Source organism: Botrytis porri (genome assembly GCF_014898465.1).
Source record: "Botrytis porri strain MUCL 3234 chromosome Unknown BPOR_013, whole genome shotgun sequence".
Taxonomy (NCBI): Eukaryota; Fungi; Ascomycota; class Leotiomycetes; order Helotiales; family Sclerotiniaceae; genus Botrytis; species Botrytis porri.
In genome coordinates, this window is record NW_024066087.1 from 500675 (window position 1) to 516329 (window position 15655).

Sequence of the window (15655 nt, forward strand, 5' to 3'; positions counted from 1 at the left end):
GTCTGATTGATTAAATTAAGGTTTTAATACCTTTTCAGTCATTTTATTTATAAAATAAGACTTTGATTCTAAATCATAATTTTCTTAAAATCATAAAAGTAAGAAATATTAAAAATTAATAAATATTATTATATTTAAAATTTTAAAATAAAAATATTACAAAATGGATTTTATATTGAAAATTGAATATAAATATTTAATAAAATTTCGATAATCTTAATGATCTGGTTGGTTAATAAGTCCTTGTTAAGCGAAAGCGCTTTCAGTTGGCAGTCTAGGGGATAGAGTGACCTGAGGGATGAGGTGCGAGGGACTGAAGGAGGGGATCTGAGAATGGGGGTTGAGGTTTGGTTTATCAGGGAGAAGGGAGGTGAGTTAGAAGGAGAGTTGGTAGTGGAGGCTAAGAGAATGGCTTGTGGTGGAGAATAGAGATAGAGATAGGATTGGTTTGCATTGGAGGGGGGGAGATGGTTGGATTTATGGGTGAGAGGCATGAGCAGGTAGGTTTTCATCTAGAGAAGTTCTGATGTTGGGAAGTATGTATGTATTTATGAGGATGGAGTGAATTAGAGCTTTGATTGGGAGAATGGGGATGGGGATGGGGAGTAAGGATTTGAGGTCATAGATGGGTGGGGTTTGGATTGGGTGCAAATGCGAGGTATGGAGGGAGAAGGGTAGTGTGAGATAAGGGATTGGGGATTGAGATATGGGGAGGTTTTGAGAACTTGAAAGGGAAGATTGGTGGGTGGATTGGAAGCTGGAGAACTTTGGGCGAGGGGAGGACTGAATGGTAGGCTACTAGGTTGGTAGATACCATGGGGATGAGAAACGAAAATGGGATGGAGTTTACTTGGTCGGGTTGATTAGACATTAGAGAAGATTAGAAAGAAAAATCACAGAAAGGAAAGAGAATACTAGTATGGAATAGAATGGGATGGGATGGAGTTGTAGATGTAGATGGATGAATAGATGGGAAAGTAAACATTTCCATTGTAGATCTTGGGTTAGAAATCGGGTTTGTGTGAAAGGGGGAGGGGGAGAGGGATATCTGCGAAAGCATAGTGGTTGACTTGACATGATGTGTGTATGTGTGTGAGGAAGTCCATGGGTGCTTTTGTTAGGGAGGGAAGATCAGATGAGATGAGATGAGTTGTGAGTTGTGAATTGTGACAAGTATGGTTTGGGAGATGTGGGATGAGATAAGGTGAGATGAGATGCGATAAGTTTGATTTTGACTGATAAAATAAGAGATACGGGAGGAATATATCTAGTATACAAAACCTCGGCAATGAGGAATACTTCTCGCCATGAGTTCTAGAAATCAGATTCGTGAGGCGATTGCCTTGTCTTATCAATCCCGAAAATAAATCCCATTCACCCTCTACGTAAGCGAAAAAACAAGCGGAAATTGACCTTTTCGAGCCTATTTTAATATCACTTGTTTATTGAATGATTGATTCAATGCAAAACAAAATTTGGGTCTTTTTTATATTGATGATTGAAATTTCTTTTAACCAATATTATTCCAAAAAGAGAATTTGAGTTGTTGAACTTCTTTTAAATAATGGTTCATGCCCGCCTTAGCCACCTATCACATATCAATTTATTTATCCACCCCTCCAGTTTCTCTATCAAACACGCACTTGTCTCGTGCATCGCTCGCTCGCTGTTCACTTCTCCAATAGGTAGTTCGTCCATCCATCCAGTGAAAATATCCGGGAATATTATTCGGCGGTTCGAAATCTTAACATCCAGATAGGTAGATAGATATCCACTATGTTATTTAATGGGTGCATGAGGATTACGCATAATCGTACGCTTACTACTTCGTAGATACCAGGTATATTTCCCCCTTCTATTTCTCCGATCGAGAAATCCTAGGACATCTCCCAAGCTCCCACACCTTTTTTTCACCCCGGTAGCATCCTAGTCTTATATGTACATTCATGAAGTATAGGTAATTATATTCTTGATTCACGGCACTGAACAAATGATGCAAACCGTAGAAGGAATTGTCGAAGCCTTGCTTGTTTGTGCTCCTAGGCTTGAGGAAAATAAACAGGATCACATACATATATGTATGCGTGTATGTTATGTAATTTTAATCCCGTGGTTTTTGTAGAAGCTTGTTAGCCAATCAAGGGAGACTCGTATGCGTGTCTACGTGATTGTATTGAAAAGCCTGCATGCAGTGATACGGATATTCTGGACAGGTAGGGTAGGAATGGGAAGGATAGTTATTAGGATCGGAAAATATCATGATGGGTTGGAATTGGATGGTCTTGGGTTGCACTCACTAATTACTGTAGATTCGGGAGATTTAGAGGGAGGAGAATAAAGCGATGTAGATGTATGGCACGGAAAGTTAAGGGGATTATGGGTATTTTGACTACAAGGTGTTTATTCGCATGTATAGATGTATGTATGTAAATACCTTCCAGTATCAACCGTTTGAAATGAGGAAAAGAAAGGAAATTATTTAATACTACGATGTTGTTGATGCTGTTACTTTGATCGGCAAATTTCTTGATCGTTTAAAAGTGGAGAGAATGATGTCGGATCTGTAAGCGGATTCTTCCCCGCGTAGTTGTCTGCACAGATGACACTAATTGTTGAGAGACGGCTCGGTATACTACCCAGTACCTACTCTTTGAACCCTAAAGTAAGGTGCGGATCGGGCCTTGGAAGTCAGTGTGGACTTTGGTCTGAATAGATAAAAGAAAAAGAGGGTCTTTAGTACTTGACTACTCTGTACAACGTGTAGGGATATTCATTGTTTTACTTACTTTGCAAGAATGATGTACAGACAGACTAAAGATTGAGTTGAGTGTATTTCTTTATATTCGAATACATCATACAACATTCCGATATCCATTTCACGCAAAGCTGAGTAGTATTATTGCGTAACTATTGCGCAAGGTACAGTACCATCGCATCATTGAGACTCTACTGCCTAACCTTTCAGCAGCTCCTGAAGTCAACAGCGTAAACAGTACCAGTACTTAGAGACTACCTACCACTGCATCTACACCCAATATTCTCACTAGGTACCCGGCGGAAGGCGGATTATCCACCCCAAATAAATAAACTGTTCTTTCGTCAAATAGTATACCCTAGTTCTCTGCAAATTTTAGGACAGGTAAGCTGATAACCCGTACGCTAGAAGAAAACTACTACCTCATCTCGAGTCAACATTAAATGCTGAGCTGAATTTTCCTTGGTATCTATTCATGATTATCAAAATGGCTGAGGTTTTTAATACTGACTAGGTGCATTGTAACACTGCAATGATATCTGATAAATTTCTAGGTAGAAGTCTTCTAGAAGTATAGAATGCATCTGTAGTAGCACGGAGCTGAAATTCCCAACACCGTTGCTTTTCAGAAGCGCATGAAAAGATGGACAGCTATCAAAACCGTACGAGTACAATTACGGCCGTAACGATACCATTTTGTGGTACGCACACTTTTTTCATTCGTTTTGCAATTCACGCCCTGTTATTTGCCCTAGAAGATTTCCCCTTCCCCAGCTAAGATCGTTTGTACCCTTGAAATCCAAAAACTGGCTCAGAAATTTATTATTGTCATACCTGGGTAAAAGCCTAACACGCTAACAATACACCCTGAAAGTGGTTTTGTAAAAGAGCCGGACCCGCAAACTCAACTTATTTTGGGGTCAAGTCCGTAAGCGAATACTCGGAGTAATGATTAGAGGGCTGCGGGGTTTAGACCCCATGAATCCGTCAGGGTGGATCCTAGGGAATTTGGTATTCAAGTATGGTAAAAGTAATAACTTATATGGTATGATGTTTGATATGAGACAATTTTGTAACGAGATGAAAATTGTAAAGGTATGAGGGCTGGGAAATGAATTAGTCTGGACTGGTTAGAGCAGGGGAAGCTCTTTGGTATATTGAATTCTAGACCTAGGTCTAGACCCAAATCTCAAAAACCTAGACAAACGACTTACGAAAGAACCAGGAACAAGAAATCCCCGTGAAAAGGATAAATGGAACAACATACGAATCCGCGGAATATCCTATATTGCCAAATTCAAAGTGGCGCATTAGCGAGGAGCACAACTCATCCAGTAAGCTGTCAAGATATTAATTCATACATACCCTATTTCCAGGAACGAAAAGTGTTCGTGTAAGGTACGCTGCGTGTTAAGGATTGTATATTTTAATATCAGAGACATTGAAACAAATTGGGAAACAAACTGTTGGTGTCTCAATTCAAGCCTTGAGGCTATGTGAGCGGGTGCGCCTTGCGCCATATAAACGGTGTTGGAAAGGAAGAATATTGCATGGGGGATGAATTACAAGTCTTCATTTTCATAGATGGTGGATGATATATGTTGTTAATAGGAACTAATTAGATAGATAGAGAGATCAATATGATACGAGTCGCCGCCGCAACCATGGAGCGTACAATGGCTATGTTGACGACTGGACGCCATATTTGGTGAGAGTGCTTGCATTAAGAATTGTGAGATATTGAATGCTTGTTTCTACGTGCTTCAAGGTGTTTGGGAATTATCTAGATTTGTACTGTGGGGTTGTTTGATTTCTTTCATGTTGATTGTGATGCTGCACAAGATAAGATGTACAATACAAAAATTTAGATAGACAAATATAGCTTTTCCTTCCCGTGGCCAACCTTTCATAGACATTCCGTTGATTTCTCCATATCCTGTCCGTAAATTACTCATAGCTCCCTGAGCAAACACAATACAATAATACTATCCAACTCCTTTTCAAAAGATTTCCTCCTAGATACCATCATCGCGCCATCCTACCGATTAATTATTTACACATAAATGTACATCGCACTGTCATACAATCAGTTCCTATTAACTCCTCCTCCCTAATCTTGGCTCAAATACTATCAACTTCCGCGCTTCTGGTACTTCGATTCGTTTGTGATCGACTGGTGCTTAATTCCACCATACTTTCCGTCTCCTTTGTTCCTCCTCGATGAATACCAGTCATAGGACGATCCATCATGCGAAATCCTTCGGTTTTCCTATGTTGTTTAGAAGGGCCGCGCAAGTCGGCCCAGACACTGCGACAGATTCCTAGAGAAGTGGTGAAGTAGATAACGGTGTTCCACTATTTCACGTTAGTTGCTCATACATCTCGAATCCTGGCGAAATAGGGGCAACGTACAAATCCTTGCAGAGGAAGAACAATGGCAGAACCTATATTCAACACAAATGATGGTTTATCCGGAAATCTCAACCCATATACTCGGTTCACCGAGGCGGGGACCCAAGTTATCAAAATGGAAATACAGAAAAGCATGGCGACTTTCGTGTAGGCCCATTTGATCTTGTCCAGACTACTTGCATTTCTCCTAGCTCCGCCTCGCCCGCTCGATGTGGTGGTATTTGGTACGGCGGAAATAGTGACACAGTAATTACTTTCTAGATCTTTGGCAGGCGTTCTGAGATGATTCACATCTGAAGCGCGAGGATATTGCGGAGTAGTGTTTGTGTTAAGAGCCGTCCCAGTTTCCCACGAGCCGTGTGTCACTTCGATTTCGGTGGTGCGGGTTCCGGTGAAAATTGGTTGTTCGTGTTCACTTTCGTAGTCCTTGTTCGTGGCTTCCGATGCGTTGGTTATGCTGTCTTGGAGAGGAAGTGGTGATTTTCCTCCGGCGTCTGTGTGCAGTGATGGATCGGTTCGGTGGGATACTCCGTGAAGTTGATTGCGAGCGCGGAAGATCTCAATCCCAACACGGACGTAGATGCATAGTGCGGCGAGGATGGTAATCCAAATTGGTGCGTAGTAACTGTAGATACGAAGAGGTGCCCAAGGACCGTCAATCCAACACCAAAGCTGTATTTCGTAAGTTGATTGTTTGAAGTGATATAGAAAAGTTGAGGAAAGTGATTGTCTGAAGAAGTGTAGGACATCTGAGGAACATGATTGTTTAAAAGACATAGAACATTCAAGGTGCGTGATTCTTTGGAGAGATACAGAAAATTCGAGGAATGAAAACTTTCCATACTGTTGCGTTTCCATAGATCTTTCCTTTCTCACTATTTTTGACAAATAGACAGACCATCGCCGGAATGAATGGGAGACCATAGCATATCAATGCGTAATAAGGATACAATTTCTTCAGTTGAGCGGCATCAAATCGGTAGAAGAAGACAAGGTATACATTTGTAGCCATTGCCAAACTCCACCATGGATCGCTTTGCATAAACCTTTTGCTTCGTCAGTGACGGTGAAATCGAAAGAACAAGAAGAAATTTCATACATCTCCAACAAGAAACCTTGAAATTGACATAATGGCGAGTTAACTTGTGATAGTGCAGAACCTCCAATAAGGGCAGCAACGTTGGCAAATAGATTGGCAAAAGATGCGTAAAAGATGATTGTATTTGATAATGTTCTGAAAGATTTGATGAAGATGAATGTAGCAAACAGAGCAAGTGTTCCCAACACTGATATCGATGCCGTGGTACGCTCGATGATGATTAAGATATCAACCTCCCTTTGGGATAGTTGGCCCATGATGAGAACTAGCTAGCGGATGTGGGGAAACTAGAGATTTTGTGGACGGGAAGGAAAAAAGAAAGCTTGGAGAAGGAAAATATGGAGATTTCCTCATCTATCTATGTATGTCAGCAAGGCAGTCATAAAGAGAGTACAGAAGTACAAGATCGCGTCAGGTAAGAGGATGTGAGCGGGACGAAAGAGGACATGATCCATATTGGAGCAGTTCAAGAAAGGTACCTAGAGAATTGGAATACATAAAGGAAACAACAAAAGGCGTGGATATAGCTCATGGCGTTTGATAATACATGGTTGATGCAGCGGAGACGCTGACCTATTGAAGGAATGATTGAGAGAGACGAATAAAATAGATGAATGATGATCTAATCAGTGACTTAACGAATATTTTTCTTCGCACCTGTACTCATACCTTGACTTGCTGCTTTCTTTCTCCCCATTATCCCGTGTCTGATGGTTATGAAACGCCACAGAAATTGCTTCCAGGCAAATACTAAAGGCTGAATGGAATGTACACTACTTGCGACATATGTAGTGGTAATAGGAATCAGTCATTTATCCTGCGTGGTCAGCGAATGAGGCTGGAGTAAGGTTACTTCAACCATGTCCCATGGGCCATGGGGCAACACAAACCCTTCCCCTCCCTTAATCTTGATCTAATCTCTCAGAGGTTCTCGAAGAATCACAGCGTTCATTACGCAGATACTGAGTGATTAAATCATTTTTTGTGAAAAGCCATTGGAATGAAAAGACCCGCATCAGTACAGATCCGCCTCGCCTGTGATTTGTTCGAGAATAACTAGGCTCCCCGGAATATCCCCACTCATAATCGTCCACCACACCCAAATGTTTCTCAATGCTTGTGTACTTGTAATATATTAAAAATGGATAAGCTCCTAGCCTGGGTCAGCATTCTTTTGAACATAATACCGAAATGAACCTTTCGCGGGATGCAAATATCTGGGGTAGGACAACATGGATTGACGCCTCGAACTTGGGGATGGTATTGCTTCCTCTTGTGGTAAGTGCTGAGTGAAATCACTAGCGCTGGGGTCAGTCTGGACCAGCAGGAATTGAGCTAATGCACCTAACATGGCTCTAGTGTTACAGATCAGACGCGGTGTAATGGATCCACACAGTACTCGGCTCGGACATGGTTTTACACAATCAGGCTAATCAGAATGTCCCTTTGTTATTTGTACTTTGACAGCTGAGTGGATGCGAGAGACAATGGTATTTGATTGATGGCCAAGTTAGCGGGTCAGATACTCCAGTAAAAGAGAGTGGAAGCTTGTTCACTCGCAGTTTGCATATGACACTTAACGTCGACTTGCGTAACCGTGTGTAGTATTAACGGTGAAAAATCAAGTTGAATCTAAGGGCTATGCTCCCAGCTGAATGAAAGGACAGAGTAAAAAGTTACACAGAAACTAGTAAGAAATTGACCTTTTAATATCCTCCCCATAGCATCATCGTCCATCCAGGTATCAAATTTTTCAAAGGGTATACAAGAAGTCAGGACGATTGTCACCCAACTTCTCGGCTTCCTTCTCCGTCATTCCTGCAACCAAGTAATCTCTCTTTCCGGCCAATCTAGCTGCATTCTCTCTGCGTAACAAGAGATGCATTGCAACACTACCACCAAATAGGCAGACAATCATGTAAGCCATGACAGTCGCATGGCCTACTGTGTATTTTGGTCCCTTGTAGTAGATGTTACTGCTAACAATACCGTTGAGATTTCCCCATCCAATGACGAATCCGAGAACGATACCACGCTTGTAAACACCTTCAGTATTGTTGCTAACCCATGAAATAGTATTTGCTATACAAGGGTAGATACCAAGAGCACCTAAGAATGTACCTGCGTACTTGATGTGGGGGTTCTGCGATCCAAGTTGCAGGCCAAATCCAACAACACCTAGGAGCGAGGTACAAATGTTGAATATTCCGCGACGCTTAGTACGATCGGCAGCAAAACCTACAACTATTGTAAGAACAGCAGCGCAGGCGTAGGGAGGAACTGAAAGTAGTTGTGCGCGAGTAGTTTTATATCCCATCTCAGCAACCTAAATTGAAAGGTCAGTATTACCTATCAGGTACAAATTTTGAAAACTAACGAGTGAATTGAAATTTATGTTGTCTGAGAAGAGGATAGAGAATAGAGAATATGGGATAAAGTAAAAAAGTTTAAGGTTAGGTTTGGGGAAGAAAAAGAGGTGGGGGCCCCTTTTCAGTCTAATTATCCCTCTTCCTACAGAGCGAAGCAATTATGACAGCAGCAAACTACTATGCTTGAAATTTTCAATTTTTTGAAGACTCTCGGATCATCCTAGAGCCTTGCACGGATGTGCGCAGAAGCTTGCGGTCGAAGTCTTCAAAATGAAGCGACGACGGCAACAATGAAGCTATTGGTGTACGAATTCAACTTACAATAGTTGGTAGGAATAGAGAGAAAGCGTATAATGGCATGTCACACCCCATATACACAAACTAGGTGTTTATTAGTTACAGATCTCTTTGTAAGAAAAATATGGATTTTTGGAGGGAAGATATCTTACCATACCCAACCACATCTTGTAGTCTTTCACAGCAGCCCAAAAGTATTCCATCTTGAACTCCTCATGCTCAGCACTTGATTGTTTATCCATCTTAAGTCTGCGAATAACTCGAGCACGATCTTGCTCTGAAAGGAAGGTGGCAGTATCGGGGAAGTCATGAACAAAGAAAAATGAGAGAAGCCCAAACCCAACGGTAATGACACCCTCGATGATGAAGATCCATGCCCAGCCTGGCCTTCCTCCTAATCCATCCAAGTTGGCAATAGCCGCAGCAAGAAGTCCTCCAAAAGATCCGGAAAATGCGGCGGCAGAGAAGAAGATAGCCTGAACGGTTAGCCGAGGAGAAGCAGGATATTATTGCATGGGAACTTACTGCGCGAACACCAAATTCATCACGCTTGTACCAACAAGAGAGGAAGTAGTTTACACCAGGGTAGAGACCGGCTTCAGCCATACCCAAGAACCATCTAGCTGTCATAAGGCCTTTTAAAACCACTGAATTAGCGTCACCGGACAAACACAGCAAGAAGTATGAGCATTCCACATACCAGACCAATTCTTAACATATCCCATTGACAACATGGCAACACCCCAGATAGTCCTAGATTATATTAGACAATGAATGTCGGTGGGGAAAGTTGACGTACATGATGATCGGAATAAAAATAGATGGGCGAAGGCGTTTCAAAAGAACATTGGTCAAGGGTTCAAAGACGGAGTATGAAACGAAAAACATCGAAAGAGCTGCATTGTATTTTCCCGTTGACATCTTATGCAAGTCTTTTTGGAGGCCATCGATCTTCGCATTTCCAATGTTTGTTCTGTCCAAGAAAGCAAGGAGGTAAAGAATACAAAGCTATCTAAAGATTAACATTTGGATTGAGAAAGAAATCCATTATTGCAAACGTACCCAAGGAATCAAATACAAGTCCAGTTTCCAGACAAGTTTTCGGTCAATGGCCTTGCGCTCTGCATCTGAAAGATGCGCATCAGGGTCCGCCGGGAGGTTAGAGTGAATTGCCGCAGAAGCAACCACCTTTTCCTCATCACTGGTGCTGCCAGTCCTAGCATGTCCATCGGAATCCATGATAAGCAAAAAGTATTATGTACTAACGGAAAAATGAAGAAAAAAAAGTTGGAAAAAGAAACTTTGTAAGAACCAAAGTAACGGAAGAAAGGGTCCTGGACACTCGTGTGTATTTAATTCAACCTGTGGCTCAGCATGGCAAGCTGCGGCGAGTGATTGAATGTCGATTAGACAGGTGCAACTATAGAATTATGCAGTCGAATTTCGAATTTCATTCTCTGTGCTATGTTACTTTGCATCGATGCAGGTATCAAGGGTATTTTTTCTCGGGAAAAGTCCAGGGTAAGTTAGAAATCCGTACGGGTGCCAGATTAAGTTTTTCAAAGGCTGTTGAATTGAAGCCGTATTGGTCCTTGAGACCCCTCCCTTGGAGAGGTGAATCCAATGATACCCTTGAGGGAAGGCTACCAAATTTGGACATGTGCAGCTAACCACTTCATCTTACGCATGAGAAATTCGTGGCATCCCTGAATAATCATTAAGCCACCAACAGTTTTAAATCTAGATATGAATCAATGACACAAAGACAGGTATCACAGGATCCACCTGGCATTTTCTTACCTATAGAGTTAGGTGGTATTATAGATATCCTAGTAGATGAGCTGTTCGTAACAAAGGCTGGCCTCACAAGAAGTACCGACAGTATGGTAACCACTCGATCCTGAGGTAGTTTTATACTGATATGAACAATAATCATAAATCAAGAATGTTTCAGAATAGGTGAATATAATTAAATGACAACGACAGGACAGGCAGAAAATTAAGGGGATTGACCAGAGACGGCACAACACAGGCGGCCCATAACTTGCGGCTGTACAATTGTTTGAAAAAACCTCCACGAATTCAAAATGGGTCATCAATCAATCTATCTATATCTACATTTATGATTTGGTTGGTGTGGTGTGGTTGTACAAGAACGTCTCAATGTTAATCTGTGGTTGCGCCGATGAAGAAATCGGAGACGGGAAAAAGGGAAGATGGGAAAATAGAACAAAGAGATCTGATATCAAACTACCAAACGGTGTCCAATAGGATCACGTAATTTATTAATAATTTTGCCTAAAATCCTTTGGTGGAAATGAAGAGAATAATCCTTGGCTCCCGCATTATTCGAGTAAGCTTTTTTCACGCTCCGCACACATGCTAACCGAAAAGTTCTCGACTAGCGGAGTAAGGGGGCACTAGGGACTTCTAAAAACTAAAGAATGCTCTCTCTCCCTTTGATGTTCGATATCAACCCTCGTAATCACTATTTCGACTTGAGAATTCCAAAAGAAGCTTCGGAAACCTTTGAATAACTATAATCTTGGCCTTCACTGATATCTATCTCTAAATCAAACCGAAAGATCAGTCTTTTGAATAGATGGGAAGGTTTGTACAAGAGATTCCGTCAATGTGAAGGGGTGTGGGAATAATATTCTACCCCGGAAATTCAAACTTGGCTCGCTGGGGGATCTCGAGGTATCAGATTCAGGCTCGAGTTGGGGTACTGGGGCATGAGGGGGTGTCTCTATATAGGAGAAAAAACATGCCGGAATTGGCCACTTGCAAAGCCCTTCAACAATCCAATTGTTCCATTTCAATTCAGAGAATCGAATGTTTAAATAATGATATGTTTGAAGATTGTCCAAGGACTCGTTCAATGCTATTAACTATGTGATTTTATTTCATTAGCGGTTGATTTCTTCTATCCTAGAATTTATTGGGGAGCAATTTTGGCCTCTTTTTCTCCCATGTAGAGTGTGTGTAGTAGATACCATCGAAATCACGTGAGTCAAATCCGACTTGAAATATCCGAGGCACGGAAATCTTAAGCTCAATCTCAAAAATCTTTCATTCCACATTGCACTGCAGCATACTGGGTGTTGTGTTTAACTTTCAATACCTTCCCCATATGCCTATCATCCCCCGACTACGTCGCAATTCTTTCCCAGAAAGATACAGACGACAGAAGTACACGCGGACGTTTATCCTTCAGAAGGATTGACGTCCTCTCTGCATAGACAAAGTGGATTCCTTTCCAATCAAGCATAGACTGCGATCCACAATAATATATAAGCCGGGGAATCAACATCAACCAGTGGGTGGATACAGTCATAATCGCTCTGTTTGAGGAAAGACCTCCGCCATGTCCAATGTCTGCCCTGAACACCAAATCTGTCTGGTTGGTTGATTGATCTGCGCATTTTCAAAGTTGTCAAGGCTAATCGAACTAATGTTGTCTTCTACACGGCACTACTTGTCGGTTTGATAAGCTCCTTCTCTGTCTATGTTATCTAAGTCTATTGGGCACAAATACACATCGCTTATAAGTTATTAATGAAAATTTCGTCCGTTCATTACGAGTTGTCACAATAACTGTGTTGTATGACGATTCTAGACCTTTGTCACCTCCCATGATCCTGTCAAAAATTTCTGATCCTTCAGTTTTCCTTCCTCGTCAACCTCAAGGATACCAATGTCGGTTCCCTCAGAATTTACCAGCCTGGCCTTTGCCCCCTTGGTAGTGTTGTATAGACGAACCTCCACATCTTGGGTACAGTCATACACAGTCTTGGTCTGCTTTGATTTTCCAAGTACAAGCACTGTATTTTCGCGGACGTATAAAGGTAGAGTGTCAAACGCATGGTTTTCTTTGAACCACCCAGGTCCACTCTTCACTTCGTTGGTGAAGAAGTTCGTCCATTTACCCTTTGGCAAGTAAAATTCAACATCCCCGGATTCTTCAAAGATAGGGGCTACGAGTAAACTATCTCCAAACATAAATTGTCGGTCGAGATACCATGAGGTTGGGTCATCCGGGAATTCTAAGCACATAGCTCGCAGGGAAAGAGGTACACCCAGCTCAACAGCTTCTTGAGCTTGCGAGAAGATATATGGCATGAGTCTCGCTTTCAATGCCGTCCACTTTGAAAGAATCTTGGAGCACCCTTGATCTGATTTGTCGTCCTCGTCCACTGTCCATGGTACGCGGAAAGAATTGCTACCATGAAGTCTACTGTGAGAACAAAGGAGACCAAAAGCAACCCAACGTTTGTAGATCCAAGGAGGAGGATAGCCCTCAAAGCCACCAATGTCAACTGACCAGAAGGCAAAACCAGAAAGTCCTAGCGACAAACCTCCTCGGACTGATTCAGCCATCGCTTCAGGAGTGGATTCGCAATCACCGCCCCATTGCAATGGGAAACGTTGAGTTCCAGCAGTAGCGGTGCGTGCGAAAAGCACGGCTTCATCCTTTCCATATCGGTCTTGCAATGCCTCGTAGACAATCTTGTTGTATAAGAACGCATAGTAGTTATGCATCTTTCTTGGATCAAGAGATGAATCAAACCATTGAACATCCTTAGATGGGATCCGCTCTCCAAAATCTGTCTTGATCGAATCCACTCCCTTGTCAAATAGGCCCTTCAAGCAGCCTACGTACCATTCTGTAGCCTCGGGATTGGTGAAATCGATAATTCCCATTCCAGTTTGCCAGAGGTCCCACTGGAACACATCGCCGTTCTTACGTTTCAGTAAGTAACCTTTACTTGCGGCGTATTTAAAAACAGGAGATGCTTGACCGAGATATGGATTTACCCAAACGCAAACCTTCTTGACAAGTCCTGTCACATGTTAGAGAAATATGGCTCGTATCAATTGATAACTTACCAGATTCTTTAAGTCGAGAAATTTGAGCTTTGGGGTCTGGAAACATCTCAGAGTCGAACTCGAAATCACACCAATGAAACGCCTTCATCCAGAAACAATCAAAGTGGAATACTTCAACTGGAATATCTCGTGCACTCATCCCTTCGAGGAATGAGTTTACAGTCTTTTCGTCATAGTTTGTGGTAAAACTAGTGCTCAACCAAAGTCCAAAACTCCAGCTTGGCACCTTTCCTGGCTTTCCGGTCAAGATCGAATACTTTGCCAAAACCTCTTTTGGTGTTGGACCATAAATAATGTACCTTCTACAGTCAATATTTGATACTCCTTAAATGTCCAGTACAAGGTGCATACCACTTTAGTCTCTGGCCTTCCACACTGGTCTGAACTCTGCAGCATCTCTCACTTCCAATTTCCAGGTCCACCTTATCAGGTGTATCGATGAATATACCATATCCACGCGAACTCATCCAAAATGGTACATTCTGACATCTCATTAGCATTCACCCACAGATTTAAACGGGGAAAAACGAACTTTGTAGGCTTGATCACTCGAAGTTCCTCCGTCTGCGTTCCAAAGCTCAATAGACTGGCCAACCCTATTGAATGCTCCAAATCTCTCTCCTAAACCAAATACGGATTCTCCCACTGAGAGTGTCGATTGAGTGAAGATATAATGTTCAAAGTCCCTCATATCTGCGATCTGCATTGGATTGCTAGTCGCCGGACTATATGCTAAGCCAACACTTCGATTGAGTAAGGATGTGAGCTCTTTCGAGCCATCTGTAGCATGAAATCTAATTTCGAAATCATGATTGCCAGTTTTCACGGTCGCCGATAATGATCCCGACTTGAGAGTGGTTGACTTTTCTGTTTTCGCAATTTCGACTTTGCTATCCTCAGGCTTTCCTTCTGGAAATAGATCAAAATGAGGTCCTGGATTCAGAGCTCCCAAAAAGTGTGTGGTTTCGACGGAGATCACTCCATCAAACGGAGCTTCTACATCCTTTTCAAAATCAATATGCATTTTATACTTACTAACTGGATTGACTTACAATTGTCAAGGTACTCAAATTCAATGAATCAGACCTGGCAAATATCTTTCTGGTTGGGCATAGCAAACTCAATGCTTTGCCGTCCTCACGTTCCGTAACAGCATATACCTCTTCAGCGTATTCCAGTCGTTTCCCCTCCGCCGGTAACCACATTCCATCTCTGAACTTCATCCTGAGAACTTGTATTGTAATCTGCTAAGTCAAATGATTACTTTGTGATTCAACTTGAGAATCAATCTTCGAAGTCGAGCAAAAATAAAGTTTACAATCAATTCAGTCTTATTAGAAGTTCATCTACACAGCTAGCTATCAAACATGTTATTTCATTAGAACACCCCACTTCCCAATGATCAATTTTGGGTCATCTTTATTTTTGGCTAAATGCAATTCTCGCCAAGGGCTCCGATACGTTGATTTAGTGAGGGGTAGCTCTATTTATCCGCCCATACCCGCCCCGCCTTGCATATCCACACCGGATGAAGAAGTCGAGATGAATTTTCGCACGAATATTGTTCCGGAAGGACATCCACCGCAGTTTTGGAGAGCTTCCACGAGTTAAGTTTGAGAATCAATTAAGATCCTGATTTTCAGATCCTTTCCACATATCTATCCCCACGTATCACGAGCTGTCATACGAGTGTCTAAGGCTGCAGGTCGAAACCAAGAGGTATTTGCGGGGGGCGGGGGATCAATTATTCTAGATTCAGCTACCTTTGTCTCGGGTTGCATTCAGACTGGTTGGCTTTAATCCATGAACCAAGATCACGTCTTTCCCCACAAC

General features: G+C 42.1%; 3 protein-coding genes across 3 annotated transcripts; all 3 read right to left on the bottom strand.

Annotated features, from left to right (window-relative positions):
* Window positions 1-4876: 4876 nt before the first annotated feature.
* EAF01_009076 (uncharacterized protein) lies at window positions 4877-6523 on the bottom strand (the record flags this gene model as incomplete). Its single annotated transcript, XM_038917332.1, has 4 exons — window positions 4877-5110; window positions 5168-5839; window positions 6012-6213; window positions 6267-6523. 4 exons carry the CDS (start codon window positions 6521-6523, stop codon window positions 4877-4879), a joined length of 1365 nt encoding a protein of 454 aa, XP_038766937.1.
* Window positions 6524-8019: 1496 nt separating this feature from the next.
* Window positions 8020-10171, bottom strand: EAF01_009077 (uncharacterized protein; the record flags this gene model as incomplete). The annotated part of the gene is made up of 7 exons (XM_038917333.1): window positions 8020-8592; window positions 8957-9016; window positions 9085-9408; window positions 9458-9567; window positions 9633-9685; window positions 9732-9940; window positions 9995-10171. 7 exons carry the CDS (start codon window positions 10169-10171, stop codon window positions 8020-8022), a joined length of 1506 nt encoding a protein of 501 aa, XP_038766938.1.
* Window positions 10172-12547: 2376 nt separating this feature from the next.
* Window positions 12548-15045, bottom strand: EAF01_009078 (uncharacterized protein; the record flags this gene model as incomplete). The annotated part of the gene is made up of 5 exons (XM_038917334.1): window positions 12548-13776; window positions 13823-14121; window positions 14174-14304; window positions 14355-14825; window positions 14875-15045. 5 exons carry the CDS (start codon window positions 15043-15045, stop codon window positions 12548-12550), a joined length of 2301 nt encoding a protein of 766 aa, XP_038766939.1.
* Between the last annotated feature and the right edge of the window lie 610 nt (window positions 15046-15655).